The sequence below is a fragment of the Trachemys scripta genome, chromosome 5 (assembly GCF_013100865.1).
Source record: "Trachemys scripta elegans isolate TJP31775 chromosome 5, CAS_Tse_1.0, whole genome shotgun sequence".
In the NCBI taxonomy this organism is placed as follows: Eukaryota; Metazoa; Chordata; order Testudines; family Emydidae; genus Trachemys; species Trachemys scripta.
In genome coordinates, this window is record NC_048302.1 from 115995741 (window position 1) to 116016777 (window position 21037).

A 21037-nucleotide genomic window follows, 5' to 3' on the forward strand; every position below is an offset into this window, starting at 1 on the left:
TATTTCTTTTTAATAAGTCTTTTTTAAATAAATGATTTTTTTTTTAAGTTGAGTGGAGCAGAAGACAAGATGCCATAGGCAGAATACTTGGGGATCGTTACTTAAAGCTTAAAACTATCACTCTAAATCTATTAGTAAGAGAATAGAGTTCTAAGAATTGAAGCAAATTTTTGATGACCTAGATTATTTAGTGAACTCTAATGAGCAGAGAGGACTACTATGAATTGTATTAAATGTATAAACTCCATATTGCTAAGCCTTTTGTGAAATGAATTTGTTTTATTTAGGGGTGGAATTATTTTATTAGGTTTGATTTTATTTAGTGCTCATGAAAATGAAAATTCTAGAGCAGGGATGACTCAGGCATTTGGCAGGCAGGGCTCCCAATACATGTGAATATTATTGGTAATACAGTTCAAGTGGCTCTGCTTATTGCCACTTACGGGTAATGCATTGCTTGGTGCTGCCTAACAGCAGAACCTTCTCCAAGCAGTGCCCATTATAGTGCATGTGCACCCTCTCCTACCTCTCCATTCAGCATTTCCAAACATTCTGAGGGAGTGGAGGGGAAAGGAAAATTAGTGGATCCCTGGACTCATGGAGTGAAGAATAGCTTTGGTTTCTTGGATTTAGTTTAGCTTAGCCCTTTGGCCAAATTAAAAGCCAAAAACAACAGAAAAAAACAAAAATCCAACCACCTCCATTTCCAGATAAACAATTTCTGAGAGTCAGAGGGAGACTGCCATCCAGTAGGAGAACTTACACATGACTGCAGCCTGTTCAGGAGAGAGAGATGTCAACCCTGGGAAACAGGAGATGATAGAGACAACCTTTCCTGTTACCTAGACTACTCTTGATAAGCTAGAAGACTCTTCAGGTGCACTCCTCCTTTTGACTGAGACTAAAGAGGAAGGCAGGAGAATGTTTCCTCCCTAACTTTCACCCTGGGAGGATACCATATCCTTTAATTTTTTTTAGTAGGTTTGTGGTTTTAATTCATTTATTTCATACATCAGCAGACACTCCTGGGCAGAAATAATGTGAAATAACAATAAAGCAATAAATAACAAATAATAAATAAAAGGTCCCTTGCATTGTATCTGGAGTAGATTAAAGCGCCTAAAATGTCCATGATGCTCTATTGTTTTGACCTGGGATCAGAAGGCTGGCTGCCTTCTTTTTTTTTTTTTTTTTTTTTAAATTGCTTCTTGGCAGGCTTTCAACTTCTAGGTCATGTTAAGATACATTCTGTCCCAGGCATACATACTTTCAAAAACAGCCGGAGACCTGTTCCAATTCAAGAGATATACAATGCAGTCAAACCGTTACCTTTGATTTACAAGATGGGGCTACCGGGATTTGGTCTCCTGCTACAACTCCATCCTTGGTTGTTCAAGAAGCTTGAACTGATCCCTGTGTAGGTTAGGTTGATTATGTTCATCTGTAATAGACTGGACTGCATTTTGAATGTGTAGTGAACACTTACATGTGAATAAACTTAGGGAGAAGATAAGTGTGAACTCAGAATCTAACACGGTAATCAAATATCTGCATTTTTTTTTTCACGTCTGCTTCAGTCTCAAGTTTTTTGCTTGATGTATCTTGCATACACAGGCCAAATTTAGGAAATAAGATGGCTTTCTTTTTAAACTTCTCTCTGCTACCTCTAGCAGCTGCACTTTCATTTATTCAGCCCCAGGGTTTTAGCTTTGATAATTCCACGTTTACTGTTAGAACATTCAGAAGAAATAATATGTAAGTGTGCTTTCATAATCTATATAAAGGCCTAGTCATCCTCATCTTTATATTAGTCAATCTCTTTTACTACCTAATATTCTTGCAAAAGCTAAGCCTGGAAGAATCCAAGCTCTGATTCTTAGCATTTCTATCAAATATCAGCTTAATCTTGTACAGGATTACAACTAACTCCTATCCAGGTCTGTTAACTGATGGTGCAGCTTACATGTGCTATTCATCGGGCTGCCAATTAGTCATAGTAGAAAAATGTAGAGTTGGATACAATCCTTGCTGTGGCGATTGTGGAACATTCTATGCAAGCAAAAGCAGGAGTGTGTGTGTGTGTGTGTGTGTGTGTGAGAGAGAGAAATGGATTGAAAACTCAGTCTCTGAAGCAAAAGAGAGCCAACACACAGAAAAGAGGGAAAGGTAGAAACAACAGTTATTGTAATGATCTAGGTATTCTACACCTCTTTTAAAATAATTTATATTTATGTAGTCGCCAGAAATTTTAATGGTGACAGACTAAAATGCGTTATAGTAGCTAACTAAGCTACCATGCAGTTGAATTTTTTATTTTTCTTCAGTAAAAAAACATTGGGATGTTCTGGAAACTGTATCTATCTTACCAGTGAATACTTCTACACCATTGGTGCTTGGATAATACTACCACTTTTAGAATAGACTGCATATTCCCATTTAGAAAGCAATGCCCATTGAGGCTGCATAAGCCACTTTTCTCAGGTCTGAATATTTAGATCTGAGCTTATAAAATAATAGTGGTACTTAACACTTTCATTTCAAAACCTCATAGCATTTTAGTAAGTAGGTATGCATTGTTTGCATTTCACAGGACTCTTTTAATAATGCCCCCAGTTGAGAATCTCAAATGCTAATAGAACAGGAGTACTTGTGGCACCTTAGAGAGACTAACAAATGTATGCATCCGATGAAATGGGCTGTAGCCCACGAAAGCTTATGCTCAAATAAATTTTAGTCTCTAAAGTGCCACAAGTACTCCTCTTCTTTTTGCGGATACAGACTAACACGGCTGCTACTCGGAAACCTGTCAAATGCTAATAAAATTCTAATGAGCAATCGCTCACAAAACGCCTGTGAAGTAGAAAAATATTATCCCTGATTCACAAATGAGGCATGGAGAAGTGGTGACTTGCCCGTGACACGCAGTAAGTTAGTGGCAGGGCTAGGAATAGAAACCAGAAGACCAGGCTTTGCCCACGGTTGTCTTTTTTATCTATCATTGACAATAATGTGTTTTCTTTTTTTCACAAATTCTATGGGAAAACTCTTTTTAAAATAAGAAAACAAATCTTTATTATGTAAACAGAATGCACCAAAGCACATTACAATGCTTCACATTATATGTGACAGCTTCTCTTCACAGCTGGTTATTTTTAAATGACTTTGTTCTGTTAAGTCTAAGTGTTAGTGCACGGTGGGTGGGTGTTTTTGTTATAGGTGGGGCCTATTATTACAGTTGTGAGACACTTCCCGTTATAAGATCCTGTTTTAATTTCCTTATAACTTTGCCGAATATTAATTGTTTGGGCCCAAATTTTACATGTCTGCTTTTTTAAGAAAATTTCAGCCAGATAGTTTCAGTGCTTTCTGAAAAAGAAGTGAGGAAAAAATACAGTGTGTGCGCACACAGGAAAAAAAAACTGGAAACCTTTTTTGAGAAGCTCTAGAGCCCCCATACGTTTGAGCAAGGATTTGAAATTTGGCAGGAGATTGGCCTTTGTGTCAAGGACATGCCTTCTGCCATCCTGTGAAAATGTACCAGGTTATGAGAGTTTTAAAAATTGCATTTCTCACATACTCAGAGACTTTCTAGAGCTTCCCAGCTAAAAACTTGCAAGGTCCCATCTACACTGGGTGTGTTCCAGCCCTGTGAGTGCAGGAAACTAAGCAGGACTTTCCTTGCAACTGAAACTTTGGGCTGCTGTGGGCCAAGCTAGTTTCAGGCACTTGAAGTGAGAGGAGAGACGCTCTCTCTCCTATGACAGGTTTCAGAGTAACAGCCATGTTAGTCTGTATCCGCAAAAAGAAGAACAGGAGTACTTGTGGCACCTTAGAGACTAACAAATTTATTAGAGCATATGCATCCGAAGAAGTGGGCTGTAGTCCACGAAAGCTTATGCTCTAATAAATTTGTTAGTCTCTAAGGTGCCACAAGTACTCCTGTTTTTCTCTCTCCTATGCTATCAGTGCCCCCCTGCTGGGTCCAGGTAGTGAGGAGGAGAAAGCTACCTGTATCAAGTGCAGAGTGGGTAAGAGTTGGGGGATTGAGACAAGGAGCCTGGGGTTGTAGTGGGAGAGCTGGGATAGAACTCAGGAGTTGCTGGCCCCATGCCAAATGACAACACTAAAGTTAAGAAAATCAGTTGTGATTCCCACAGCAATCATAACTCAGCCAAATGGCAGACACTTGAAGGTACAATTGTTACCACTACGTACAGATGTAGTATTTTCTATTTTACTGTATAAAGAGATGGACTTCTAGATTACGTGGGAAGCATAACTTGGATTTTATTAACATGCATGTAAAATGTCCACAATAAATTGTATTAATGCAGAGTTTGCATTTAGTATTTGTAATTTCTTCTTAAATAGAGTACAGTGTGCTACTTGTGTCTGTATGTTGTTGATATAGCAGGAAAATGACAGCAATATTCAGGACATAAAGAGTCAGGGCATATAAAACAATATGTGACAAGAATCTCTTTAATTTTAACATTTGATAGTAATGTATTTTATAAACTAGTATGTTCATATCCTAGAGATTATACTTTTCTCACAAGAATTTTAAGTTTCTAAGCACAAGTATTCTTTCAGTCTGATTATGTATCAAACAAGTTATTTTTAATACATGTACTACCATGGAATCTGAGCATGCAATAATGCTTTTGTTGACAAGGCTAGTACTGTTTTTTAGAATTTTCAATGTTGTTCATACGTTTGGTGCCTTGCTCTACTGAAATAAGAGAGTAGGAAGACATGTTTTTACAGTCGATAAATACAGCACAATTAAGGATTGGGCACCAATATAGGAGCAGTTCTCAGAGGAGAACCATGTTGGAGGGATATCTTATCAATGGGAAACCATCATGGTTCTCTTCAATAGTTAATTTACTATTACTATATGTGGTGGTGTAGCTGTGTCGGTCCCTGGTTACTAGAGAGACATGATGGGTGAGGTAATAACTTTTTATTGGACAAACTTCTGTTGGTGAGAGAGACAAGTTTTCAAGCTTACACAGAGCTCTTCTTCAGGTCTGGGAAATGTACTTAGTTTCACTGCCAGTGACTAAGCTCTCAGCGAAAAACTCTGCGAGTGTAGACATAGTCTTCCAGTGTCATTGCTAAATACAAGGTGGAACAGTTTGTTTTACTATAAGTACTTAACACATATTTCAAGGGACCATTCAAGGTGAAGTGGCCTGTGAACACTCTCCTGTCCCAGGGGGGAAAGCTGCCTCCCCTGCTTCCTTTCCCTCCTATGACTGGAGGGATGTTAATGGGCTGCTTCACTTTGAATGATCCCTTGATATATATTCATTAAGTACTTATGTTAAACAATCTGTTCCACCTTGTATTTAGCAATGACACTGGAAGGCTATGTCTACACTGGCAGAGTTTTTTCGCTGAGAGCTTAGTCGCTGATAAAAAAAGTCCTTGAAGAAAACTGCTGTTGTGTTCACGTTGTCTTTCACTGGTGGCATAGCGTGTTCACACTTGCATTGCCAATGAGAGCAGTGCACTGTGGGTAACACTGTGGGAAGGCAGAGGGGATCATGGCACATCATGGGACCAGGCTCAATTCCCCATGATGCACTGCTTTCCGTCCCAGCATTCCATGTGCTCCTGTCTTCAGTTTGCAGCATTTTTCAATTTCCCCTTGTTTTCTGCTTTCCCCGTCTGCAGGAATGGATCCCACACTGCTCTCCACGGCTTTGCTAGCTCTGACTAGCACATCGCGAGTGGCAGTGGAGTTATTCTTCAAGTTACAAAGGCAACTGCAGTCACAGTTGCCTGACGTGGTGTCCGATATGGAAAGCAGCAACATTAGATTGCTTTTGGCATTCATGGAGGAGTTGAACACAGTGGAACGTTGCTTTTGGGCTCGGGACACTAACACAGAGTGGTGGCATCGCATCATTATGAAAGTCTGGAATGACTAGCAGAGGCTGCATAAGTTTCGGACGCGTAAAGCCACCTTCCTGGAACTGTGTGCTGAGCTCTCCTCAGCCCCGTGGCGCAAGGACTCCTGAATGAGAGCTCCCCTTTTGGTGGAAAAGCGCATGGCGATTGCAGTGTGGAAGCTGGTGACTCCAGACTGCTACTGGTTGGTTGCGAACCAGTTTGGAGTGGGGAAGTCAACTGTTAGTTCAAGTGTGCAAGGCCATTAATTGCATCCTGCTGTGAAAGACAGTGACTCTTGGCAATATGCATAAAATTGTGGATGGCTTTGCAGAAATGGATTTCCCTAACTGCAGAGAGGCAATAGATGGCCTATTCCAATTCTGGCACCGGCCTACCTTGCGACCAAGTACATCAATCAGAAGGGGTTCTTCTCCGTGGTTTTGAAGGTGCTTGTGAATCACTGTGGTTGTTTCACTGACATTAACGTGGGTTGCTCCAGAAAGGTGCATAATGCACGAATCTTTAGGAACACTGGTCTGTACAGAAAGCTGCAAGCAGGGACTTTCTTTCCAGACCAGAAGATCACCGTAGGGGAAGTCGAAATGCCCATAGTGATCCCGGGAGACCCGGCGTTCCCCTTAATGCCGTGGCACGTGAAGCTGTACATGGGAAACCTAGATAGCAGTAAGGAGTGGTTCAACAACAGGCCGAGTAGGTGCAGAGTGACCGTTGGATGTGTGTTTGGCTGATTAAAGGCATGCTGACGATGCCTATATGGCAGGTTAGATCTGAATGAGGAAAATATTCCCATCGTTATAGCCGAGTGTTGTACGCTGCATAATATTTGTGAAGGGAAGGGCAAACGGTTTATTCAGAGGTGGACTGCTGAGGCAGAACACCTGACTGCTGATTTTGAGCAGCCAGGTGCCATTGCTATTAGAGGGGCTCAGCTTGGAACAATAAGAATCAGGGATGCCTTGAGGCAACACTTGGAAGATGAAAACCTGTAATGTTCATTGCTATGCTGAGGATTGGAATGGTTAATTACATTTGGTATGCCAGGAAGCAGTTGTGATTGTTAAGGCCTAGGATTCAATGTAAGGAACTAATAAAAGTGCCTGTTGATTTGCAGGTGCCATGAGGTATCATACCTTGCGTGTAAACAAATAGAGTGGTTATAATTCAAAAAACTTTGCTTTTATTGCCAAATAAACCACAACACCTCTCTCTCAGTGGGGTTGACGGTACCAGGGGTGCTGATCTTCATAGCTGAGTATAGGTCCAGTTTTCATTTGAAAAGCTGTCTGCAGGGGTGGAGTGTAGAAAGCACGACGTGCCAGAAAGGAATGCATAGAGCGAGTTTGGGGAGTGCATGGGAAAGAGTTCTGAATGTGCTGAAGGAGAGGGCGGGAACACATCTGCGCAGTCTGTAGTGTTACAAGAGTCTGGAGCATGTCAGTTTGATGGCTGGGATGATTTAGTTGGGAATTGGTCCTGCTTTGAGCAGGGGGTTGGAATAGATGACTTCCTGAAGTCCCTTCCAACCCTGATATTCTATGATTCTGTGCTCCAGAACTTTAATCAGCTTCTCTGTGGCATCCCTGTTGTAAGAATCCTTCTCTTGTCTTTCCTGCTTTTCGCTTTCCCTCCACTTCTTGCGTTCAGTGTTTTCTGTATTGACTGCTGCAGCACCACCTGGAACGTATCTTCCTTGGTCTGTCTCAGCCGTTTTCTTACCTTGCGCAGATGCTCTGCTGCTATTGGGGGGGGTTGGTTCTCAAGTTCAAGTCTGGAGAGACATAATTAACAATAAAGAGAAGCACTATTGTCAACTACACATCTTCCCAGCTGACCAGGGTGACTCTACGCAGCAAATACTCTCCTGCTTGGAGCACATCTGAGTTGTTGGATCTGCTGGTACTGTGGGGAGAGGAGGCTGTGCAGTCCTATCTCTGCTCTGTCTGTAGGAACTTAAATCTCTATAGTCAGGTTTCTCGTGGCTTGTTGGAGAAGGGCTATGAGTGGGACGTGCAGCAGTGCTGTGCGAAGATAAAGGAGCTAAGGCAGGCATTCCAGAAGGCAAGGGAGGCAAACAGACGCTCTGGTTCTGCGGCAAAGTCCTCCCGTTTTTATAAGGGGCTGGATGCCATCCTTGGGGGCAACCCCACCTCCATTGCTAAGAGCCCATTGGATACTTCGGCGGGACTGGAGGCGGAGGACAGTGGAATCAGCCCCAAGGCCAGTGTTTCTCAAAATGCACCTTCCCAGACCACCCTATTGATGTCAGTGAAACACCCACAGTGATCCATAAGTACCTGAAATACCATAGAGAAGTAACCCTTTCTGGTGATGTACTCCATTGCAAGATGATCCGGGGCCAAAATTAGAAAATGTGTGCCATCTATTGCCCTGCTGCAGTTAGGGAATTTCATGGTTGGAAAGCCATCCAATATTTCATGCACATTGCCAGAATCACAGTCTTTCGTAGCAGGATGTGATTAATGGCCCTTCACACTTAGGTTAATGCAGCCCCAACAGTTGACTTCCTGACTCCAAACTGATTTGCGACCAAGTGGTAGCAGTCTGGAGTCGCCAGCTTCTACACAGCGATCACCACTGAGAGGGCAATTCTCATTTTGGTGTCCAGGTGCTGCAGTGCTGGGGCAAGCTCCACACACGTTCCTGGAAGGTGGCTTTCCGCATCAGAAAGTTCTGCAGCCACTGCTCATCATCCCAAACCTGAATAATGATGCTATCTCACCAGTCAGTGCTTGTTTCCTGAGCCCAAAAGCGATGGTCCACCATGTTCAGTTGCTCCGTGAATGCCAAAAGTAATCTGGTGTTGTTTCTTTCCATGGCACACAGCAAGTCAGGAAATTCTAATTCCTGTTCAGATTGGGAGCTCATGATTAAGGCTGAGAGTTTGTCACAGAGGTCATGAAGTCACGGATTCTGTGACTTTCTGGGACCTCTGTGACTTCTGCCGCGGTCAGTGCGGCTGGCCTGGGGACCGCCTGAGCAGCCCATGGGCCAGCTGCTGCTGGGGCAGTCTTGTGCCACTGTGCCCCCCTTCCAGCAGCAGGAGTTGGGGGGGGAGGAGCGTGGGAGGGGGTGAGGGCTCTGGGCGGCTCTTCCCTTGGGGGGCTCCCCGGAAGTGGCGACATGTCCCTCCCTCAGCTCCTAGGTCCGTGCACTGCCTCTGCCCGCAGGCATTGCCCCCACAGCTCCCATTGGCCGTAGTTCCCAGCCAATGGGAGCTGCAGAGCTGGCGCTTGGGGTGGGGACAGCGTGCAGAGCTAGGAGTTGAGAGAGGGACATGTCGCTGTTTCTGGGGAACCACGAGGAGCCAGGCTGGGAGCCTGCCAGCCCCACCAGTCCGCTCCTCCCCCGCCCCCCAGCACCAGCAGGGATCCCAGGCCACCCCCTCCCCAAGATTTAGTCAGGGGCATATAGTACAAGTCATGGACAGGTTATGGGCCATGAATTTTTGTTTACTGTTCATGACCTGTCCATGACTTTTATTAAAAATACCTGTGACTAAAATGTAGCCTTACTCATGATATACTGCATGACCATCCGCAATGTGTTCATAACAGTAACCACAACAGTAGGGAGCAGTGTGGGATCCATCCTATCAGACAGAGATGGTGGGTGCGCAGTAAACAGAGGCCATTGAAAAATTCCATGAAATGCAGTTGGAAGCCCGTGGAATGCTGGGACAGAAAGAACTGCATCATGGGACATTGAGCCTGTACCCATGATGCACTGCGATCCACTCCATCTTCCCATAAAGTCTAGCAGCAAAATATGGTGAGTACCACAATGGGATAGCTACCCATAGTTATTGCTCTCACTGTCAGTGCTAGAACACCAGCTGTGGATGCGCTCTGCAAACAGAGGGAGCTTAGTATGAACATGCACAAGCGTTGTAATTATACTGGTTTTTGATTGTCAGCTTAACTTGTGTCAACAAAACTCTCCAGTGTAGACAAAGCCTAAGTACGTTTCCCATACCTGAAGAAGAGCTCTATGTAAACTTGACAGAAGTTGGTCCAATAAAAGAAATTACCTCATCCACCTTGTCTCTCTTATTTACTATTACTACTGAATCTAATGACAAATTCATAAGAATGTGGTCCTGCAGACACTTCTGAGTACAGTGCTTTGTTGTGTGAGTAGTTCTGTTGATTTCAGTAGGAATATACACTCAGTAGTAAGTATTCTTCTTTGAGTGTTTGCTCATGTCCATTCCATGTTAGGTGCGTGTGCTCGCCACATGCACTGGTGCAGGAAGTTTTCCCCCAGTGGTATCTGTAGGGCCAGCTCTAGCGCCCTTTGAAGTTGTGCGCATATGCGCCAATATAAAGGGCAATGCTGGCCCGCTCTCCCCCTCCCTCCCCCTTCAGTTCCTTCTTACGGCCAGTGATGGTGCTGGAACGTCCATATTAGTGGTCTTTCCTATCTGTTTTCAGTAGTGATTTTAGTGTATATAGTTACTTCAGTGTAAGTTATAGATAGTCCCCTGAGGGATTTAGCCCAGGGATAGTGCATGCCAGGTCCTTGGACTTCAAGCTGTGCAAGAAGCCCAGGCCTGTCAGTGATCCCCACCAGAGCTGCTGAAGTGATTTGGGGAAACCCACGTATGTGACAAATGCAGGATTGGTAAAGGGTTCAAACAGCATATTAAGAAAGAGTGGGACAGCAGACTTAGAGCGCTTCTCATGGAGCCAGCCTGCTCAGACTTGGCGCTGAGTACATCGGCATCAGTAAGGCATGCCCCTTCACCACCGACTTCCTCACGGCATTCATCCCAGTCTCCAGTGCCTGCCAAGAGACGTAAGAAGCATACAGGAAGAGGGTGCTTCCCAGTATCCCGCAAGGGGAAGGTGGGGGATGAGCCAAGACCCACGCTGGGGTGCTTGTCTTCCCCGGAACTTGGTGAGGCAGCAGACTGCCAAACATGTCCCGGGACCTATCTCCGACCTCTGGGAGCAGTAGGGGTGTTCGACACAGTTCCAGTCAAGTATTTCAAGCAGCCATGGACATTGTTCCCTTGCTGGTGACGCTGACACCTTATGAAGAGAGGTCCTGGGACCTCCCATTGGTACTGTCGGTGGTGGTCTTGTCTAGAGGCAAGCTGGCGAGGGACCCCCTGCAGCGATTCCCCATCCCCATGGCACTGTGCCGGTCACCAGAGTCTCATCAGCGATCCCTGGAGCCACGCAATCACTCTTCAGAGACCTGATACTGCTCTCTCCTGGCACCAGTCCCTCAGCGGTGGTCCCAGAGGTGCACCGCTGGTCCCTGGAGTGCTGTCGCCAATTCCCTGAGCACCACCATCGGTCGCCAGACACACGGCATCGCTCCACGGAACCCCTGTACTGCGCCCCAAGCATTAAACACCAGCCCTCTCGATACAGTGTGGAAGTGGAGACGACAGTAGCACCGCCCTGGTCACCGATGGAGGACCCTTGCTCTGAGGGCAAGGAGATTGATGTGCCCAAGAGCAAGGTGTATCCTGCATTGCCAGCGGGTTTTCCCCCAGGCCCATCAGCAAGCGCATGGCCACAAGGCCAATGGCCTGTACCCTGGCAGTTCTGGAACCCGTGGGGGTTCCTCCCTGCCCCGGGATCCCAGGTACAATGCTCAGTCTCTCGGGCCTCAGAAAGGTGGTCAGCAACGGTATACTGCCCAACTCGATGAAGGATCAGTCCAAGGTGTCCATTCACCTCCACTAGCCTCGGACAAGGCTGCCCCAACTAGGGAAGTGGAATTGATACCTCCCCCCATTCTGGCCTCTTCTTCTTCCTCACCTGATGAGGCAGTGGCGGGACCTTCTCACTCGGTTCCACAAGAACTCAAACTTGGGCTTAGAAGCAGAGGATCTAAAGGAGCCCACTGATGCCCTATTCAATATTTTGGCAGCAGCATCCCCATTGAAGGTCACCCTTCCTGTCCACAAGGGGATCGTGAAACTTGTCAAGACCTTATGGTAGACCCCATCCTCTCTGCCCCCTATTTCTAAGCACACAGAGAGAAAGTACTATACCCTGCCAATGGCTTTGAATATCTGTATTCTCATTCCTCACCTCAGTCCTTAGTAGTCACAGCAGCCAATGAGAGAGAGAGACAAGATCAAACCAGTTGGACCCCCAAAAAAAGGAGTCAAAGAGGCCACATCTTTTTGGCAGAAAAGTTTATTTGACTGCCAGCCTGGAAACTGCGCATATTGAACCACCAAGCTTTGCTGGGGCGATATGATTACAGTGTGTGGCACTTTATAGCCAAGTTTGCTGGCTCTCTGCGCAGGAGTCCAAACAGGGGTTCTTGGCCATACTTGACAAGGGAAAGACTGTAGCCAGGGCCTCCCTCCAGGCAGCCTCGGATACTGCCGACTAAGCAGCTGGAACAAGGGCATCGGCTGTATCCATGAGACAGGCATCATGGCTGCAGTCATTTGGCCTGTCCGTGGAAGTCCAGCAATCCATCCAGGACTTCGCCTTAGATGGATCGGCTGTGTTTTCAGAACAAACTGACAGCAGGCTGCACGGACTAAAAGATTCTAGGGCCACACTATGCTCCCTAGCCTTTACACTCCCACAGCCTCAAGGAAGCATTTCAGGCCTCAACAGCCTCAGAGGTTCGGGGGCCAGGCCAGGGCTAAGCCCTATAGAAAGGAGGACAAGGGCTACAAGCACCGCCAGGGCCAACCGCCGGCCACATTGACCCAATCAGGCTCTAGCTGCCACCCTCCTGGGAAAAAGCAGGCATTTTGAGGTTGCGCTCAAGGGCAACCTCCCAGTCTACAACTAGGATCCAACGCCCCTCTTATTTTCAGACTGCCTATTACCCTCCCTCCCTGCTTGGACTATTATAATATCAGACCAGTGGGTGCTCAGCACTGTAGCAGTGGGGGGTATACCCTCCAATTTATTTCCATTCCTCCTTCCCACCCCATATCCCCATCCCTCTTCAGGGACTCTTCTCACGAGCAACTGCTTGTCTAGGAGGTGCAAGCCCTCCTATGGGTGGGGGTTCCCAAAGAACTGAGAGGGAAAGGCTTTTACTCCTGCTACTTCCTGATACCGAAGGCCAAAGAGGGTCTACGACCCATCTTGGGCCTACAAGGCCTGAACGAATATCTCAAGAAGTTGAAGTTCCACATGGTCTCTCTGGCCTCCATTATCCCTTTCCTGGAAACTGGTACGCCGCCCTCGACTTAAAGGACGCATACTTCCACACTTTCTATGTTCCGTGGCCACAGAAGGTTTCTACGGTTTGTGGTTGGAAGGACTTGCTACCAGTTTGCAGTGCTCCTGTTTGGTCTAGCAACAGCACCAAGAGTGTTTTTACAAAATATATGGTAGTAGTTGCAACCTACCTCAGACATCAGGGTATTCAGATCTACCTGTACCTTGACGATTGGCTCATCAAGGGTCACTCGAGGCCACAAGTCCAACATGGCTCATAGTAGTATGAGCCACCTGCCAAGTTCCGGGCCTGTTGATAAATGAACAAAAATCAACAGTAGTCCCAGTACAAAGAATGGAGTTTATTGAAGGAGTCCTTGACTCTACCCAAGCCAGAGCTTTCCTACCAGAAGCCAGATTCTTGGCGATGTCAGATCTGATTGTCTGAGTCACGACTCACCACAGCCAAAGTATGCTTCAGACTGCTAGGGCACATGGCAGGGTGCACCTATGTAATACAGCATGCAAGGCTACGTCTTAGACCCCCCCCCCCCCCACACACACACAGATGTGGTTGGCATCAGTATACCCTGCAGCCAGACATCACTTGGACATGGTCCTCACCATACCACTGCAAATTCTTACCTCCCTAGCATGGTGGTCGAACCCACACCATGTGACAGAAGGGGTTCCATTTGCAACTCCATGTCCCTGGTGTCGGATGCTTTGGACTTGTGGTGGGCAGCTCACCTCAGTACGCTCAGGACCCAGGGCCTGTGGCCTCAAGAGGAGCTGTTGTTACATATCAACATGAGAGAACTCAGAGCCACGCATCTGTCTTGTGAAGTGTTCTTTCCTCAACTATCCGGCAAAGTAGTGCAGCTATTGGTGGACAACACAGCATCAATGTTCTATGTCAACAAGCAAGGGGGAGCACAGTCATCAGCTCTCTGCCAAGAAGCCCTTCGTTCTGTATCCAACATGATATCCATCTAGAAGCCTCGCATCTCCTGGGGGTCTTGAACACTTTAGCAGGTTGCCTCAGCTGGTCCTCCTCTTCCTCATGCCACGAGTGGTCCCTCAACCTGGATGTCACTGGAACATCTTCCAGAAGTGGGGAACTCCCTAGGTGGACCTATTCACTACCAAACAAAACAGAAAATGTCATTGGTTTTGTTCTTTGCCTAGCCTCAACAAGGGCTCTCTTTCACATCCCTTTCTCCTGTTACAGGTATGCAACCTGATGTATGCCTTTCCACCAATGCCTCTCATCAAAAGGCTCTTATGAAGATCAAGAGGGACAGGGCCATAAGTCATCATGATAGCTCTGGCATGGCCTCACCAACACTGGCTTGGCATGCTTGTGGACGCTTCCAAACTGCCCAAACCTGCTCTCGCAGGACCACGGACCACTGCTGCATCCGAACCTTGCCTCTCTGCACCTGACAGCATGGATGCTGCATGGCTAAGCCTTGAGGAGCAGGCTTGCTCCAGACAGGTCCAACGTGTTTTTAGAAAGCAGAAAACCCTCTACCAGGGCTACTTACCTGGTTAAGTAGAAGTGCTTCACCTGCTGGGTATCTGAATGGAACCTCTCTCCATTTCAGTCATCTTTACAATCCATCCTAGAATATCTGTTCCATCTAAAGCACCAAGGTTTGGCACTCTCATCGATCAGGGTACACCTGGCAGCCATATCAGCCTTCCACTCTCACATCCAGAGCAGATCAGTTTTCTTGCATGCAATGACAATCAGATTTCTCAAGGGCCTGGAAAGATTCCACTGGTCCATGACCTGGTCGTCCCCCCCCCCCCCCTGAGACCTCAGTTTAGTGCTATCTAGGCTTACTGGACCTCCTTTCAAGCCATTGGCATCCTGCTCACTTCTGGATCTATCGTGGAAGGTCGCTTTCCTTGTAGAGATCACTTCTGCGAGATGGGTCTCTGAGATCAAGTCTTTAACCTCAGAACCCCCTTACACAATATCCTGTAAGGACATGGTTCAGCTGCGCCTCTACCCAGCCTTCATGCCAAAGGTAGTATTGCAGTTTCATGTCAATTGGGATATCCTCCTGCCAGTGTTCTTCCCAAAGCCATAGACTGCCGAGGAGAGGCATCTGCACGCTCTGGATGTCGGACGTGCCCTGGCTTTCTACCTTGAGCGAACCAAGCCTTTCTGTAGCTCATCTCAGCTTTTCATTGCAGAGGCTGACAGGATGAAGGGACTCCTAGTGTCATCTCAGAGTATTTTGTCCTGGATCACCACCCATGAGCAGGCAAAGGTCACACCTTCGCCAATACTGACAGCTCATTCAACAAGAGCAGAGGCTTCGTCAGCAGCATTCCTGGCTCATGTTCCAATCCAGGACATCTGCAAGGCTGCGACATGGTCAGCTGTCCATACTTTCACGACCCACCATGCCATCACGCAAAAGACCTGAGATGACTTTGGCTTCAGCAGAGTGGTGTTACAATCGACCCATCCATGAATTCCTGGCTCACCTCCAGAGACACCGCTTGCGAGTCACCTGATGTGGACTGGACATGTGCAAGCACTTGAATCAAAAATGGTTACCTATATCTTGTAACTGTTCTTTGAGATGTGTTGCTCATATCCTTTCCTTGACCCACCCTTCTTCCCCTTCGTCGGAATTCTGACAAGAAGGAACTGAAGGGGAGAACTGAAGGGCCCCTTATATCGGCACATATGTGTGTGACTCCAGAGGGCGCAAGAGCCGGCCCTTCGTGCATGTGGCGAGCACAGACACCTGACATGGAATGGACATGAGCAACACATCTCGAAGAACAACAGTTAGAGGTAGGTAACTGCTTTTTTCAGGATTAGGCTCCAAATTTGTAATTACCACTTATTGTTATTACCTTTTTTTCAGCTAAAGGATGAACAGAGCAACTTGTTCATGTTAGTGAATTTTTTCCCTATTTCATGATCTTCAGCTTTACATAAAAGCGGAAGCTGGACATTGAGCCAGTGTTGACGTTTGCAATGTGGCTTATATAAAAAACACACAGGCTAACTTCTTTAAAAGGCATTACATAAGATTCACAAGCTGGCACAAAATACAAATGTTGTTACCACACATCTGATTACAGAATTGCACAGTCATGCCTATTGTGGCAAGCTTTCAGTATCTCGGTCATGTGCATTCATGTTGTAGGAACTAGTCTGTGACAAACATAAATGAAACATTAGAATTCAAAAATAAAATTTGTGACATTTTATTAATGGATAAGGATTTTTTAAAACATGATATAACTGATTTTTTTAAAAAGAAAGATGGAGTCATTGTTTTATAACCAAACTGTCACTAATTAACTCCTTAACAATCTAGATTTCCTTCAATGTATTCAATTGATAGCACTATTGCTACATCCACTTTCAGAGGGTAATAGAGAGCAAACATTAGGAGGCTAAGATCTTGTCAACACTACAGGTTACTTGGGTATAACTTGCATTGCTCAGGGGTGTGAATAATCCACACAACTGAGTGACATCAATTACCTGTGTAGACGTGGTATGTCTGTAACAGAGCTTCTCCCACTGACATAGTTACCATCTCTCAGAGGCAGGAGTTAAGGCACCAGAAGAGCTGTCTCCTGTGGGCTTAGCGCATCTCCACCACAAGCACTGTAAGTGCTGTAGTGTAAATGTACCCTAAGAACCCTTTTCCAGTATAATCAGAAATTGTACCATGTTATTTCCATGGCTTGCCAGATTGTTTTCAAGAGAGACCCTTTGCCCTTGGGTGTCAGAGTGCATTGTTATTTATGGGATACTAATGTATGATTATTGTCTAAACAGTTTCCTATATTGAACACTGATCTGCAAACAAGGAGTGGCAGCCAGGAAAAGCAGTCCTGGTGGGAAAAGGCACTCTATTCTCCCCTCTTTCCTGCTTCACAGTGTGACGGTAAGAAGACATCCGTTATTGAACTAACTGTATTAAAATTGCTTACTTTACAGATAACCAGAAATAGAACTACCAGCTATATATATAATTCCCAGACTGCGGGAACTGTGGGATTCACCGCAGTGCACCGCTGCGTAAGTCGATGCTAGCCACGATAGTGAGGACGCACTCCACCGACTTAATGCGCTTAGTATGGACATACCCAATTGACTGTATAAAATCAATTTCTAAAAATCATCTTCTATAAAATCGACCTAATTTACCCTAAGATAAATCTGAAGAAAATGGATTAAATGTTATACATTTTAGTGAAATGTAGATAACCTTGTTTCTTAATGAGATTTTCCTCTTCTTTTTTTTTGTCTCCTCCACTCTGAAACAAAAACACCTCAAGAATGTTACACAAATGCCAAGGGAGAGAATGGTGTAGGAGAATACCCAGATGTAAAGGAAGTTCCCAACAATGAAGAACATCTTTTAGATTTTAATATGGTGAGTGATTTATCCTCTGTCATCACAGTCTTTGTGGCTGGCCCCAGTTATATTCAAGACTACAAATTCTGATTTTCTCCACATTTTCATTTTGAAGCAACTTTCGTGTCCTCTCATTTTTCGCAAACCCCTCACCATACTTACCTGTCTTTTGGCCAAGAGGATGGAATGTAAGCCCTCTGGGATTACTGTGAATTGATTGGTCAGATGTGCTGGAAGAGTGCTGTATTTTTTCTTTACAGAGCTTACTTTCAGTAACTAGGGTGGGACAATGTGCTCCTGTAAACCACATAGAGCCAGTTGTTAAGATTTGGGAATGACTTGGAGAGTTACTCTCCAGTTAGCAGTGATAGTAATGTACTCAGAATTACAAATGTGGTTCAGAAATTGGCAAGAGAGTCAGAAATGGAAGACTTTGAACGAAAGGATGGGTGAAAAAAATGCTGTCCTGAATGTGGACTTGTCATCACAGCCCAACCTTCGCTATTCATGTCTAAGTTAGAGAGGTGAAGTGAGAACTGTAACTCTGAATTACTGTGGCATCTTGCCCCAACCCAAAAAATAAATAATTATAAAATCTGCCAGCTTATAAATAGACAAATATGTTCTGTTTTCCACTGTACCAAATAAACTGTCAATTTAAATTCTTAGGTTTCTTCTGTTCATGAAGCAAGGTGTACAGATGGTAGAAATTCTGGAGCAAAACCAAATGGCTTCAGGAAGAAAATATACTCCAGTGATAGCTCCAGCTCTGAAGAGACAGCTTCAGAAGGTGGAAGTGAATGGGCTGATCCTTGTGAGGAGGAGCTTTTTTCTCGAACTCACCTATAAAACTCCAGAATACAACAAATGATTTAAAAGTAACATGAGATGGAAAACTGTCCTTCCTGAGGGTCTGTAGCTCTAAAACAACAACTTGCATTTCCTCTTCAGTTAACGGATTCAGATATGTATTTATCTTTCTCTTCTTGCTTATTTTATAGTTAGGGACGTGACTGTCCTGTTGAATATTTTACTTTCTCCAAACTGTTAAATTCTTGGCTATTTGAACTAGACTAGATTGTGTTGTCAAATCAAGAATGGATGTGCATGTGCTTGTCTTAGTGGTACCACTGCTTTTTTGCATCTTAACTGCAGTTATTGTCATTTGTAACTGTAGCCTTACCACTATTACTATCTTATTAGCATTGCAGTGTCTAAAACTACTTCTGCTATTCGGACTTTAGCTTTTGGCACATTTAGGATTTGTTCTTTGAGAACTGGGAGATAAATACTAAACACTGTAATCTATCAGTGCCTTTCTGAATGCAGGAGAAAAGCATGAATGACTTGTCCAGTCTTCATTCAGTAAATCTCATAACTTTGAAGTAGGAACAACAGGGTTGTGCTTTAGAGACTTACAGAAACTGTGTTTTCTATCCTATGATTTTCCCCTCCCTCCCCCCATCCCGCAAACCAACACTGAAAATGCTATGGTTTGTAGTCTTCTTGCTAACTGGAGAAGCCAAGGATTTTTGTAAGTATGGAGGCAATGTGAGTTTTCTTTCGTTTTTTTTTTTTTTTTTTGTCCTTTTTTAGTGACCTGCCGTTATAAGGTAGAAGTATTTAAAAAAAAAAAAAAAAAAACCACACACACACCAAAAGAACCCCCAAATCTCTGGGATTATGTGGGGATTGTTGTAAACTTTGTAACAAGTAATAAGGATTTTGTCTTGTTGCAAATGATTGCATTCATGTAACCTGCAAATGCATCCTATATTGAATTTGAGCCTGATGACTAAAACTATCTAAAATGCTCAGAATGTTCAGTGTTTTATATGCAAAAGGTCAGTGCTTCACTTGAAAGAAATCCTGTGGCTGCTGCAGTTAGCTGCTGTTGTGGCTGTAATTTAGTAAATCTCGTAGTTCATTTTGTGTTCCTGAGAGAATGTTAGGGGCAAGTTATGTGTGTGGTGGGTGGGAGGGTGGGGAGGGCGGGAAGTGATGACTTACAACATACATGTGTGATTGCAGTAGTGATTGTTGCTTTATGTGACTTGCTTTTAAATTTTATTTTGTTAACCTAGAAAGTCAATACATCATCAAGTTGCATCTGTACAAGACTATCAGCTCCTTGTGCTTTTTAACACATTATGCAAAATTTATAAGACAGGAGGAGCAATATTTGCAAAACTAAACATCCTAAGTTTTTACCAACTAAGTTTTTAAAAAACTAATCTATACAATAGCAGCATGTCTATAACAGCAGGAAGTGAAGACAGTCTAGTACTGACTTGAAAAAGCTTAACCGTTAATTTTGACAGGCAATAAAAACTCCTAAGAATTATAGCTATTTGAAATATGATCTGAACTGGCTTTGAAATATGTTCTGTGGCAGGAAAGTGAATTGAATAACTGGGTTTTGTTGCCTTTTCTTAATTGATAGTACAAGAATTAAGATCTGTGGTTATAAAGCCATGCAAGGCTGCATGTATCCTTTTCGATGAAACCCTTACTTAATTGGCTTTGTTTGTTCTTACCAGGAAATTTTTTCTGATCCTGCTATTAAACTACATTATCTTAGGGTTTATATTCAGTACAACAAATCTTTTGACACTTTAAATTTTTTTTAAATTTTTATTTATTTGCAGATTTTGGATAGGTTTTTATGTATTTTACTTTCTTCTGGAGCTTCCTTAAGAGGTTGTGTAGCACCTGCACTGAAAACTATTTATCTGTAAACGTGAAAGTAAAATGAACGTAACATGTAAATTCCTCAAATCACTACAAGGAAGAATGAAATAGAGCTTCATTCTAGAATAAAATATGACCAAATGGACATATTTCAAACACAATCTTTAGCTCAGTTTATTTTCGATAGAGCTGCTTTTTTTAAGTAAGAAAGGGCTCAAAAACAACAAAGGTGTTGACCTTACATTGTGGTGTAATATTCCAGCACCTTTGGGGGAAAATAAAATGATATATAAATGAGCTTGGGCAATAACAAATTGTCTGTACTTGTTCTCATAGTTTAATGGCTAAAGCTCTGAAGCTTTCAGTGAGAGAGTTGAGGTGTGGTTTTTAGTTTTTCTGTATGGATAGAGACACAAAAAAGCATTAAAGGTTGGCAAACGCTGAACTGCACTGTGGTATGAAGCGCATTGCATATCCATAGCACTGAAATATCAGTTTTCCATTCCTGGGCTGAAATTTGTTTCTACTGTTTTGCTTCAAGTGGTTGTATTTGTTCTGATTTCATGTACACCAGAGTAACTGATTTTGTTTTCTTGTGGGGTTACTTAACACCGAATAAAAATATAAAAGGACAATCGGATGGCCTGTGTGTATTCTTTTTGCTTAGTTAAGATATATAATTCTCATTCAAATTTGAACATACAACACTTAGGCCAGGTCTACACTACCCCCCTAATTCGAACTAAGGTACGCAACTTCAGCTACGTGAATAACGTAGCTGAAGTTCGAAGTACCTTAGTTCGAATTAGTTCGAACTTACCTTGGTCCACACGCGGCAGGCAGGCTCCCCCG

General features: G+C 44.2%; 1 protein-coding gene across 4 annotated transcripts in view; it reads left to right on the forward strand.

The window, feature by feature from the left end:
- The window catches only part of KIAA0232 (KIAA0232 ortholog), a 108723-nt gene extending 87904 nt beyond the window's left edge, over positions 1–20819 (forward strand). For all 4 annotated transcript variants that reach the window (XM_034772931.1, XM_034772932.1, XM_034772933.1 and 1 more), the window contains 3 exons: positions 16912–17020; positions 17415–17512; positions 18164–20819. In XM_034772931.1, coding sequence (XP_034628822.1) covers positions 16912–17020; positions 17415–17512; positions 18164–18343 — 387 coding nt within the window. In that variant the 3' untranslated portion in view covers positions 18344–20819. The remainder of the gene's footprint in view (positions 1–16911; positions 17021–17414; positions 17513–18163) is intronic.
- The last annotated feature ends 218 nt before the right edge of the window (positions 20820–21037 follow it).